Source organism: Rana temporaria, chromosome 2 (assembly GCF_905171775.1).
Source record: "Rana temporaria chromosome 2, aRanTem1.1, whole genome shotgun sequence".
NCBI classification, from domain to species: domain Eukaryota; kingdom Metazoa; phylum Chordata; class Amphibia; order Anura; family Ranidae; genus Rana; species Rana temporaria.
Genome location: NC_053490.1, coordinates 72,239,801 through 72,253,480, shown reverse-complemented (window position 1 = coordinate 72,253,480; position 13,680 = coordinate 72,239,801). Strand labels below are relative to the sequence as shown.

Here is a 13,680-nt window from a genome sequence, read left to right as displayed (position 1 = left end):
CACTAATGGTGCGAGATACGAGCGAAAATTCTTTGATAAGATTTTCGCGGATAGAGTAAAGCCTCGTACACACGGGCAAGAGTCTCGTCAGGAAAAAAACATTGTTTTTCCTGCCGAGATTCTTGGCAAGAATCTCTTGCTGCCCGAGTGTACACACACTCATTTTAAAAGAACCGCGGTTCTTTTGAAAGGCAAGAACGCGGTGACATCATCGCGTACGACGAGCATGCGCTCATCACATTCAATGCCGTCGCCGCCATCTTGCTTCGCCCTACCTATGCCGTAGAAGCTACCGCGCATGCGTCAAAGTAATTTCGAGCATGCGCGGGTTTCCACGGCGTCAGGTAAGTATACAGACGCTTGGGTTTCTCGTCGGGAAACAGGCCGACAAGAATCTCAACGAGAAAATAGAGAGCAGGATCTCTATTTTTCTCGTTGAGATTCCCGGCAGATTTACAGACGAGAAACCTGAAAGGCAAGGCAAGTTTCTCCATTCCCGTCGAGGAAATAGAGAACTTGCTCTCTTTTTGGCTCGTCGAGTTTCTCGACAGTTTCCTTGACGAAAATGTACACACGACCGGTTTCCTCGGCAAAAAAATATCTCCCAGCAAGTTTCTTGCTGGTTTTTGCCGAGAAACTCGGTCGTGTGTACGAGGCCTCGGTGCTAATTTGTGAGGGAAATAGCCACATCTGTGATTTTCTTTTCTTTAAAGTCTAGGAAAAAATTTAAATTTGCGATTTCATTCCAGTCCCGTAGAAATCCATGGAGCTGAAATTCGCTCCACACCACACTAAACTCGCACAGGACCCTTTTTTGAACCAAATGAAACTTGCACCACATATGTGTGAACAGCCTTCATTGGAAATAATGCTTTTTTACATGACATGCGGAGCTATGCTTTTCGGATCACATTTGATCCGCATAGAATTTACATAAGTGTGAATCGGGGTTCAAACTAATGAAGCTACAGCTGAAGTTCAACATTTACTAAAGTAGTGGGAATTTCCCACCAATTAAAGGGATTTTTAATTTTTTTAATTTTAACTGAAAAGTCCTTAAACATCAAAAAAGTTAGTGAGTCTGATGATAATGATAGAAATTGCCTTTTTTTGCAAAAAGCATGCTTGGCATACTTTTACTATTACTGTAAAAAAAAAATATCATCTGAGCAGTCTGTTTTAGGATGTATTTTATTTCTTCTAATTATCCCTTTATAAAAATGAAAACCTCCCTGTGGACTAAACCCATTAGAGCAAGCATGGAGCTATAAGACAAATGAAAGGAAAAAAAACAACAAAGCCCGACAGGAGATCACCGCTCGCCAGCCATGCCGCTGTGAGTTGATTTCATCAGGTTGTAACCAATTCCCCCCTCCCCCCCCCTGGATTTGGGCTTCTTTTTCAGTCTGGCAGTCAGAGTTGATAGAAGAGGTGTTGAAAACTAATCAGTGTCCAATGAGCCAAAAGGTAAAATGGAGCGCTCTATCCTGTTCTACACACTGACATTTATTCCTGGCTACTGCTGTGTGTCTTTTAACAGATCCTGTTAACAAGAGAGCTTTATGAAAGTTACCAAATCTCTTCTGTGATCTCAAGAGAAACCAAGACAGAATTATTTTATAATATATACCGTATGTAATATTTGCTATAATTTTATAGAGCAAAAAGTAACTTTTCAGAAAAAAAAAAAATACTTGGATGTTTCCCAAGATCTGTTTTTAAACATAAAGTTGGCACTAATCGTGGATAAAGTAAAGCCTCGTACACACGGGCAAGAGTCTCGTCAGGAAAAAAACATTGTTTTTTCTGCCGAGATTCTTGGCAAGAATTTCTTGCCGCCCGAGTGTACACACACTCATTTCAAAAGAAAGGCAAGAACGCGGTGACATCATCGCGTACAACGAGCATGTGCTCGTCACATTCGATGCCGTTGCCGCCATCTTGCTTTGCCCTACCTATGCCGTAGAAGCTACCGCGCATGCGTCAAAGTCAGTGCTTAGTCAGGCTAAGCCATGACTAAGCACTGACTGCCAGTGCGAAACGCGTCGGCCACACTGTATGTTGTTGGTTTGCAGTGACTGTATGTACAGTTGAAAAATAAAAAGACATCTCTTTTTTAAGTGATTTTGGAGTGCGGCTGTCCAGTCTTCGTCCTTTTCATTGTTGCTATTAATAGCATTGCCAGCACCTTGGTGGTTCAACAGCCCTTGATTGCCTACGGGGCTCACCTGGAGCGGTGAGAAAATTTGTCTATACAGACGCTTGGGTTTCTCGTCGGGAAATAGGCCGACAATAATCTCAACGAGAAAATAGAGAGCAGGATCTCTATTTTTCTCGTTGAGATTCCCGGCAGATTTCCAGACGAGAAACCTGAAAGCCTCGTACACACGCACGGTATACTCGACAAGAAAGCTCTGCCAGCAGTTTTCTTGCTGGTTCTTGCCGAGAAAACCGAGCATGTGTACGAGGCTTTAAGCTTTTTGCTTGGTTTATGTTTTTTTTTTTTTTATAATACTCCCCGAATCCATTGTTGTTTTTCCTTTTCATTTTTCTTTCCTCCCCCCCCTCCCCCCTTTTTCTTTCTAATTCTATATATTTTTTTCTCTAGTGGGATTTCCTCCCTTGGCCCCAGGGGCGGACTGACCATTCGGGCACTGCCTGGGGGGCCCATCAGGGTTGCCAGCCTCAGTAAAACCAGGGACAGTTCGTAAAAATCTGTGTTTTTTTTACATCTGTCCCTAAAATACTATGTAAATGTGTACATAAAAGTGGGGTATGCCTGTATACTGTGTGTGTACTGTGTGTATATTTATGTGTATACTGTGTGTATGTGTATACTGTGTGTGTACTATGTGTATATTTATGTGTGTACTGTGTGTGTGTACTGTGTGTATGTGTATGTGTGTACTTTGTGAGTGTACTGTGCGTGTACTGTGTGTATATGTATGTGTATACTTTGTGTGTGCGTACTGTGTATGTATACTGTATGTGTGTGTGTGTACTGTATGTGTGTGTGTGTATGTGTATACTGTGTGGCCCCATAATCTATTGCCTGGGGGCCCCATGAGTTGTCAGTCCGCCCCTGCTTGGCCCCCTACTTCTGGGGGTCAAAATGGGGTCTCCCAGGGTGTGGAGGGATGGGGGGTCCGGGCGATATCCATAATTGCCTTCTAGACTACAGAAATGTTAATTGGTTTTGTTAGCGTTTCGTTCTTTCCGGAATTGTAATAATACAATAACAGATGTGCTGGCCTGAAGTAAATAATTAGCTTTTTTGTAAAGATCACGTTGTATACTTATCCTGAGTTATGGCAAACAGTTTATGCTAAAATGTTTTGCAACTTTCAATAAAAACCATTGAAACAGAAATAAAATGTGGTCTCCCCAACCTTATTAAATTAATTAAATTAGGGAAAAATAAATAAGTAAAATAGAAAGTCACTCTGCGCTGTGCTATGAGGTTTGACTCTATTGGAACCCCTATATGAGGTAATATAACATAGTCCTATAGAGATAAATGGTCCTAATATTCAAGGCTGCCTCCAATTTACAGAAAGGTTTCTTCACATGTAACGCCTCGTATACACGATCGGATTTTCGGCAGACATAGCATCAGACTATTGTCCGAAGGCCGTGTGCCTGAATTTTGTCTTGCATACTAACGGCACACAATTGTTGGCCAACAAACATGAAGGTAGTGAAGAAATTTCAGCTCTTAAGTGCCACCCTTTGGGCACTTTCTGCTAATGTTGTGTTTGGTGAGCATTGATTCCGAGCATGCTTGTTTGTACTTTGGACTTTTGTGTGATGGACTTGTGTACAGACGAAAGGAAAATCTAACAACAGACCGTTGTCCGCTGAAAATTTACTAGCCTGCCATCCAACATTTGTTGGCGGAAAGTTGGACAACAATTGTCTGATGGCGCGTACTAACGGTCTGATTTTTGGCCAACAGTCTGTCATCACACAATTCCATGCCAAAAATCTGATCGTGTGTATGAGGCTTAACAGCTGTGAAAATGTGGAATAGAAGTAGCTAGGTCTAATTAAAAGGGCTTGGTTAATTATTTCTTAGAATTGTATGATTAATCGCCTTTACCTTTCTAGGAACGTTAGGGTCAAACGACCACTGGGGCATAATTACTGATATCTAGATTGGGAATATTGCTGCGGGTTAATGAATTGTATTGCACAACTAACACACTAAATAAAGATAGAAAAAAAAAGGAAATAAGGAAAAAAAAACTGATTAAAAAAATAAATAAGTTAATGCCAAAGATAATGTTGATTAAACAAAATTCTGATAAAAAAAATCATAATAATCCGATCGCTCCTGAGAGAGACAGAACAGGGGATCTGTCAATGTAAAAAGACAGATCTCCCATTCTGTCAGGGAGAGGAGAGAGATCTGTTGTTTCTAGTGATTAGAAACAGCAATGTCTCTCTACTCCCAGTCACTACACTGCCCTGACAGTTAGAAACACCTCCCTAGGACACACTTAACCCCTTGATCGCCCCCTAGTGTTAACCCCTTCCCTGCCAGTGACATTTATACAGTAATCAGTGGCTATTTTTTATCTCTGATTGCTGTATAAATGTCAGTGGTCGCCGCCATTACTAGTAAAAATAAATAAAAAATAATAAAAATTACATAAATCTATCCCCTATTTTGTAGACGATATAACTTTTGCATAAACCAGTATACACTTATTGCGATTTGTTTTTACCAAAAATATGTAGAAGAATACATATTGGCCTAAACTGATCAATACATTTTTTTTTTAAATTGGGGGATATTTATTATAGCAAAAAGTAAAAAATATTTTTTGTTTGTTTATAGGGCAAGAAATAAAAACCACAGCGGTGATCAAATACCACCAAAAGAAAGCTCTATTTGTGGTTGGGTACAACGTTAAATGGCGGCACAGTTGTCAGTTAAAAACTATGCAGTGCCGTATCGCAAAAAATGGCTTGGTCAGGAGGGGGGGGTAAATCCTTCCAGGGCTGAAATGGTTAAGCATATTAAAATTCAAAAAGTTGGATTTAATGTGCTGCACCCCTAATATAATAAGAAATAAAAAAGAATGAGAGAAATAACTAGAATAAAATATCCTCCTAAACTTAGTTTAAACTCTTAATACAGATAGCAGCTAAACACCTAAAGTATTAAATGACTAGAGATAGTGCAGGACATTGAGAAGCGCGGAACGGATGAGATATTGGGACAATGCGTTTTATTATGGAGTTCGTAACACATTGCTGCACACGCACTCTATCTGTTTCCTATAGAGCTTTGCTCAGTTAAATGTTTGCCAGAAATTCCATGGGTCATTTAAAGATGACAACACACGGTGCTACATATAAATAACTCTGTGTCATAAGGTAGTTGGCATTTGGTCTATGAAACTTTATCCATTGCTTTTAATTTGCTGCATTGTAACAATGCCATTGGATACTTGTTATCAACATATAAAGTCATTTATGTAGTAAATGTAATGTAGCAATAAAATAAAAAAAATAGCAATCCCATTTGCAATACAGTGAATTTTGTTGAATTTTACTGAATTCCAATAGAAAATAAATGGTGTATTTTTTTTTTTTTTTTTGGTCCAAGCTGGGCTGCTTTTAGAAATCATGACAGCCTACCTGTCACCCCCCCCAAAAAAAAATAATAATAATAATTATGTTTGCTAAAATGGTACAGGTACAATGCTATGCTTTGCAGCCATATCAGAAATGATACCCTCATTGAACAAGGCTCACTCTAAAAGAGCCCCACAATCGTACAAAGTGTGGGGTTAGTCCAAATGCTGACAGCTCTTCTGAGAGTAAACCGCATGTGAATGAGCCCTTCTTTTTTTACAATACATTTTTTAGAATCGTAATTTTTTTAAACAATTTATTTAACATTTTAGTTTTTATTTATTTATGTATTTATTTACGTTTTTAACAGGCCTGTTGGGAGGTTTTGGTGAGATATCAGAGGTCTAAGTAGACCCCTGATGTCTCACTTTTGAAAGGGACTGAGGACAGAGATGCCCCAGTCCCTGGGCAGTGTATGAATAGGAAGTGCTCTGCGCTGAGCGGCTTCCAGTTCATTCACAAATTGAAGCATAATAAACACAGTTTACTATGCTTCCAATATGAATGGATATGAGCAATCCGTACAAATCGCTCACTGTGTTCATTCAGGATAGGAATGGGCTGGTTCCTGAAAGGATCCCCCCTGTGTGCCCTCAGCAGCTGCTGGTGGGAAAGGAGATGAGGGAAGCTGGCAGCTCTACGAGGGCTGAGAGGGCACACAGGGGGGCCTGGACAGCGGGTTGAAGGGTGTGTAGATTCAAGAGCCTATTCCCTTGCAGGGGGATCCACAAGACAGGTGAGTCACAAGGCTGTACAGCCCTGGCCTTCCAACTCAGCGGGTGCCCAGGCCCCTCTGTTGAACTGATGGGGCCCGGGCCCAGTATAAGAGGGCTGGCTGTTTTGGCTTACCATCGGCCATGGGTCGAAGTCTGAGATCCAAGCAGCGGTGCTGCAGGCAACCAGTTGTTTGGCCTGTTTTCTTTTGTTGAAATATTAGTGGGCCAACAAGCCCTGAAACCATTTATCTGGCGTGAACGGAACTCACTGGTGACTACACTTGAGCTAACAACCCCCAATCATTACAGTGAATAAAGCTTTGCAAGGGAATCCCCCCCAAAGCTTAGTGAATGTGGTTAAAATTCACTTTTCAAAAAATACCCAATCACTCGCGAGGAAAAAAACAATAAAATATATTTTTCATTGCAGATTATTGGATGATGAAAGTCAGCAGAGCTTCACCTCCTTCACTAAGCTCTGGGGAAATTCCTCTTCCAAAGTAAACAGCCTGTTTATCTTTGGTAAATGAACCCCAAAGGCTTCTGTTTTTATAAGAGTGGTGTGTATAGCAAGATTTTACAAAGTATTTGTAAAATTGTCAAGGTAAACCTTCTGGCAAGTTTCAGACAGCTTTTTTGAAGCCTTTAAAATAAACTTATTGTGTCTGTAGTATTATAGTGTATACCAGTCCAGCTTATGCAGTGTAATCCAGATATGACAGATGCTTTACTGCTGTCTGTGTGATAGTGGCAGTATATTCTGACATAATCAGTTTTCCGTACATCTATAAGGATCCCTATTGTAATTGAAAACCTTTTAACTAATCCATGAAGCTCTACAACTGGCAATGTTTGAAAGATTGGTACAAAAATATAGCCAGTTTACATTTAGCCTGGCTTAGTGGGGGGCATACCGGCTGGTTTGTTGGTGAGCTGAAATGTTATCTCTAGGTCCCTAGTGGCCCTCTGGAAACTCAATTCTATGAGATTGATTTAATTAGAAAAATATGCTGTCCACTCAAGGCTCAGATGCCCTGACAATCTCATGGGATCGGTATTCTCTGATTTATGCATTCCCTCCAGTACCGCTCCTCCCACGATTCCTTCAGTGTCAAGAAGGAAGGAAAGTCTGTAATTTTGGTCACCCTGGCTTGGCCCAGGAGACCCTGGTACGTAGAAGTCGTAAGGATGGCAGTAGGAAGACCTTGGGTTCTTCATTAACCTGCCTGGCGGTATTCCCGAGTCTGACTCGGGGTTAGATTTTCCTGCTGCGAGCGGTAACCCCGAGTCAGACTCGGGCTTGCCTCGCTAGATCCACAGGCATGGTTTACTTACCTTGTCCCTGGATCCAGCGATGCCACCGCGCTGTGTGAGCGAGCGGGACCTCGCTCGATTCACACAGTGCCTCTGTGTGACGCCGATCTCCGTTCCCTGCGACGTTACGACGCACGGGGACGGAGAACGGCGCCAAATTCAAAAAAGTAAACAAACACATTACATACAGTATACTGTAATCTTATAGATTACTGTACTGTATGTAAAAAATGCACACCCCCCTTGTCCCTAGTGGTCTGTCCAGTGCCCTACATGTACTTTTATATAATAAAAACTGTTCTTTCTGCCTGCAAACTGTAGATTGTCCATAGCAACCAAAAGTGTCCCTTTATGTCAAAAATAGTTTTAGATCAGCTAAAAAACAGCGATAATAAATTATAATCACTTGCAGAATTGTGCGATAGCGATTTGTGGGGAAATTCGTCATAAAAAAAAAAAAATGACAGCAACAATTCTGCAACTGAGCAAATTTCAGTGATTTTGATTTGATTACATTATTGAATAATTTTTATTATAATTATATTATTATTTGTTATAATTATTTATAATTATTTATTATAATATAATTTATAATTTTGTTTTTAAAAAAATGTCATACACGGGATGCCTATTAGAATCTTGTTTGGTCAGATTTAAGTAAGTTATTTCTAAAAATTACAGACCTACAATATAAAACGCCAAATTTCCTTGCAAATAATGGTACCGCTTTCAGCATGTTTTTTCTAAAAGAATCATACCGCCAGGGAGGTTAAGCCCAGACCTACTATCGCAGGGTCCCATATCCCATCCTGCCTTACAAAGTCTAAATTTGACGGTTTGGCTGTTGAGACCCACATTCTGAGGAAACATGGGCTCTCAGGGCCAGTCCTATCCACCCTGCTTAATGCTAGGAAGCCGGCCTCCAGGCTCATCTACTACAGAATCTGGAAGGCATATGTTTCTTGGTGTGAACCCAGAAAGTGGCATCCTAGGAAGTTTGCCATTAATACGATTCTTGCCTTTCTTCAATTGGGCTTAAATATAAAGTTGGCCTTGAGCACTATCAAAGGCCAAATCTCGGCTTTGTCGGTATTCTTTCAAAGACCACTTGCCTCTCGTTCCCTAGTCCGAGTCTTTGTTCAGGGTGCACTGAGGTTGAATCAGCCAATTAAGTCTCCCGTGTGCCCATGGGATTTAAATTTGCTGTTGTCTGTTTTACAGAAACTACCTTTTGAACCTTTGCACCAAGTTTCGCTAAGTCTGTTGACACAGAAACAGTTTTTTCTTGTAGCCATATCCTCGGCTAGGAGGGTATCAGAATTGGCGGCTCTTTTGTGTAAAGAACCGTATATGATTATTCATGAAGACGGGGTGGTGCTGCGGCCTCACCTGAATTTCTTACCTAAGGTGGTTTCAGGTTTTCATCTGAACCAAGATACAGTCCTACCGTCTACACTCTCTAGATGTTGTAAGAGCGGTAAAGGTTTATCTGCAAGCTACGGCTCAGATAAGGAAGACTTATTGTCTATTCATTCTGCCACAAGGCCCAAATAAGGGCCAGGCAGGGTCAAAATCCACTATTGCAAGGTGGATTCGACAAGTCATTATTCAGGCCTATTGTTTAGAAAAGAAGATCCTTTCTTTTCAGATGAAAGCGCACTCGACTACAGCAGTTGGTGCTTCGTGGGCAGTGCATCACCAGGCCTCCATGGCTCAGATCTGTAAGGCTGCTACTTGGTCTTCGGTCCATACATTTACTAAATTCTACCAGGTAGATGTGAGAGGTTATGAGGATGCTGCCTTCGGCGTAGTGTGCTGCAGGCAGCAGTATAGATCCTCTGGCTCGATGGCGGTCTTATTCTGATCTGTGTCTCCCTCCCCTCAAATTGTTGCATTGCTATGGGACATCCCATTAAGTAATTAAGGCTCTGTGAACCGTGATGTATGATCAAGAAAATAGGATTTTTAAATACAGCTTACCTATAAAATCCTTTTCTTGGGAATACATCACGGGACACAGAGCTGCCACCCCTCTTCGGAGTTAACGTGGAACACTTATTGGTTTGCTACAAAACTGAGATAATCTCCATTTAATTGGGTTTGCCAGTGTCCAATCACCTGTGGTGGTGGTGGTGACTACATAACCCATTAAGCAATTAAGGCTCTGTGTCCCGTGATGTATTCCCAAGAAAAGGATTTTACAGGTAAGCTGTATTAAAAAATCCTATTTTTTGTTAAGATTCTCCCAAAGGGTTAAACACTTTTAAAGGGGAGCAGACCTGTTAGCTTTGAGTGAGTGAGTGAGTGAGTGAGTGAGTGAGTGAGTGAGTGAAAAACTTGTATAGCGCAGCACATGCGAACTGAATCGCCTCAGGGCGCTTGGTATGAGCTTTCCTCATTAGAACATTGGAAATGCATGAGCTGATTAATAATGAAAAAAATCACTCCCAATCAGAATCACTCTGCAAACAACAAACCACTGTAGAGAGAGAGAGAGAGAGACTTGTAAAGCGCAACACATGCGAACTGAATCGCCTCTGGGCGCTGTATCCATTTCATGGGTAAGGAACCCCTTGACCTCAGAAGAGATGGGTTTTAATCTTTCTCCTGAAGGCCAAGTGGTCCGACTCCAGTCGGATGGTGGTTGGTAGTGCATTCCACAGGCGAGGTCCCTGGACTGCAAATCTTCGATCTCCTTTGGACTTGTATCTGGCCTTGGGTATCTGGAGGAGGTTTTGATTGGTGGATCGCAGAATGCGATTGGGGTTATGGGCTTTTATTTTTTCGCATAGATATTGGGGGGCGTTGCCTTGAATACACTTATGTATTAGGCAGAGTGCCTTGAAAGTGATTCTGTCTTTTACTGGCAACAAATTAAGGGATCTCAGTGAAGGTGAGATTGATTCCCATGGTTTTTTCCCAGTCACTTTTTCCCGAGCGGCCGTATTTTGAACGACTTGCAGACGAGTGATTTGGTATTTGGGGAGTCCTAGATAGAGGGCATTTGCGTAGTCGAGTCTGGAATTGATGATTGTTCCCACCACGACTGCAATGTCCTCTTTCGGGATAAAGGGCGTGAGTCTGCGTAGTAGGCGCAGCAGATGGTGGGATCCGCTGACTACTGACCCTATTTGTGCATCCATTGTCATGTAGGTATCGAAAATGACTCCGAGACTTTTGACTTTGGTGATAGGGGTGATAGTTTTACCCAGAATGGGTGGGGGAGTCCATGTTGACACAGGGTGATTTTTCCGGTTAGCGTGAAACAGGAGAAGTTCTGTTTTCGAACCGTTGAGTTTAAGATAACGGTTTGTCATCCAGTTATCATGTGAGGCATTTCTCTAGTCCAAGAGAATGATCCTTTTTGTTGCAGATGCGGAAATACAGTTGTGTGTCGTCTGCAAAGGAGTGGTAAAGTAACTTCTGGTTACTGATGATTTCAAAGAGAGGGCGAAGATAGATATTAAACAATACGGACGACAAGGGAGATCCCTGAGGGACTCCGCATGACACCGTACGTTTTTCAGAAGTGAAAGACCCCATTTTCACCATTTGTGATCGGTTTTCCAAGAAGGAGGAGAACCAGGGTAAAACACATTCAGCGACTCCGGCTACTTCAGCTAGCCTAGCCAGTAGTAGTCCGTGGTCTACAGTGTAAACCACTGCAAAGCAGAAACAGGATTTTAACAAACAAAAAGTTGGTTAAAATCCTTGTAGTGAACATTGATAACCCAGAGGGTATAGTTTTTTTCAGCAACAATGGAGTTACCCTTTAAGGAGCAGTGGGAGACTGATGGGGTTATCCATCTGATCACTCGGTTTTCTTATCCTCTCAGCTTGCTCATTTTCAGCATATTTGCATGGCTCCTCTGATTGGTCTCTCAGTTTTACCCCAGTCTAAATTCTGCATTAAAAGGGATTAAAAGTGGCTAAAATCAAGCCAAACTCAAGTACTTACACTAGTTACATATAAAAAATACCTTTTAATAATTTAATGTTGAATACTGAGCTACATTAGATTGTGTCTTTTATATCTGTCTGGGGTTTAGATTTAATTACTACTGGGTCATTGGTAAATTAAATCTTGCATTCACAACAAATCAGGCAGACGTATGACATTTTGCATTTCTTTTCTAGGTATTGGCACTGTGGATGGCACAGCAGAAAAGGACAAAGACTTTAGAGGGAAAGCTCAGAAACAAGTCCAGTTTAATCCAGGTCAGACCACAGCAACATGGAGAGTGCGCATCCTAACTGATGGAGAGTATGAACAGTCTGAAACCTTCCAGATAGCACTGTCAGAGCCTGTCATGGGGGCCTTGGAGTTTCCAGAAGTGACAACTGTGGAGATCATTGACCCTGGAGATGGTATGGATTGCACATATTTGGTTTTATTTAGTAAGGCGTTACTAGGAACAGTGATAATATGTAAATTGTAATAACTTGTGGCAACCAATCACATTTCAGTTTACTTTAAGTAGAGTAGTGAGACGTGAAATCTGAATGGCTACTGATTGCTTCAAGAATTGAAAAATGAATGAAATGTTGTTTTAGTGAGCTATGATTGGGTTAATTTTCAGGCAAAAAAATGAAAATTAGGGGTAAGAGGGGCAGTATGTATAGGAGAGAAGTGTGAAGGTTATGACAAGTCAGTATGTGCAGGAGAGGAGTGCAGATAATATGATGTAGGCAGTGTGTGCAGGAGAGGAGTGTGGAAAGTATGATGATGCCAGCACATGCAGGAGAGGAGTATGGAAGTTAATGAGGTCAGGACATGTGGGAGAGGAGTCTGGAAGGTATGATGATGCCAGTATGTTTAGGAGAAGAGTGTGGAAGGGTATAATGAGGCCAGGACATGCGGTACAGGAGTATAGACAGTAGGAAGAGGCCCACAGATGCAGAAGGGGAGTGTGGAAGGTGTGATGAGGCAAGTTATTCCAGAAGAGGAGTGCAGAAAGTATGATGAGGCCAGTATGTGCAGGAGGGGAGTGTGGAAGGTAGAATGAGGCCAAGACATGCGGAATAGGAGTGTGAAAAGTATGATGAGACCAGTTATTTCCAGAATAGGAGTGCAGAAAGTATGCTGAGGCTAGTATGTGCAAGAGAGGAGTGCAAAGGGTATGATGAGGCCAGTATGTACAGGAGAGGAGAGCAGCATAATAAATGTCCCCCGTGGCGTTTTTCTGGGGGTCTGATTATGGCTAAAGTTGGGCTGGTGTAGCACAGGGGTCTTCAAACTGCGGCCCAAGGGCCAGATGTGGCCCTTTGCATGCCTTTATCCGGCCCTTTGGTCACTATTCCTTCACTGATATGAGGCGTTATTCCTCCCACTGAAACCAATAATGGGGAACTATTCCTCCCACTGACACCAATGATGGGGCACTAATTCTTCCACTGACATCAGCTATGGGGCACTATTCCTCCAACTGATACCAATGATGTAATTTTTTTTTACTCCCACTGGCCACCAAACCTATGGCATTGTTTACTCCCACCAATGTCAAAGCATTTTCTACTCCCAGTGGCCACAGCCCAGCCCCCCTAAAGATGAAGGGCAGTAAACTCTCCCTTTGTTTTGAATGTTGAAAACCCCTGTAGAAAGTTTGTTTATGTCCATGTCATGAAATTTTTATTATAATTTTTATTTTTTTTACATACTTTCTACAACCACACTTATTCACATACTTTGACACACACATTCTATTTATACAATGCATTGCTAATTACCCTGATGTACATATAGATTTTTCCTTTTATCGTATATTGTATTTAAACCAACACTATCATGTTTACCTAGGCAATACAATAGCTATAAAGAGAGAGAATAATTTCATGTTCAACTTTTCCTGTACCCCTGTACCATACTTCTCTATTTTACTTCTGCCTTACTTCTCTTTGAAATACTACCAGATCCCACTCATCTCTCCAATGCTGGTTTGTGTCTATCCAGGGTTTCCACATCCTCCTATACACCTTTGTGCTCCCCCTTTTGGTGTAGATCAATTTT

The 13,680-nt window shown here is 41.6% G+C and overlaps 1 protein-coding gene across 1 annotated transcript in view; it reads left to right on the top strand.

Annotated features, from left to right (window-relative positions):
• The window catches only part of FREM2 (FRAS1 related extracellular matrix 2), a 249,492-nt gene that overhangs the window by 111,375 nt on the left and 124,437 nt on the right, over positions 1 to 13,680 (top strand). The window contains exon 4 of the mRNA XM_040340373.1: positions 11,811 to 12,041. Within this exon, the coding sequence (XP_040196307.1) occupies positions 11,811 to 12,041 (231 nt within the window). The remainder of the gene's footprint in view (positions 1 to 11,810; positions 12,042 to 13,680) is intronic.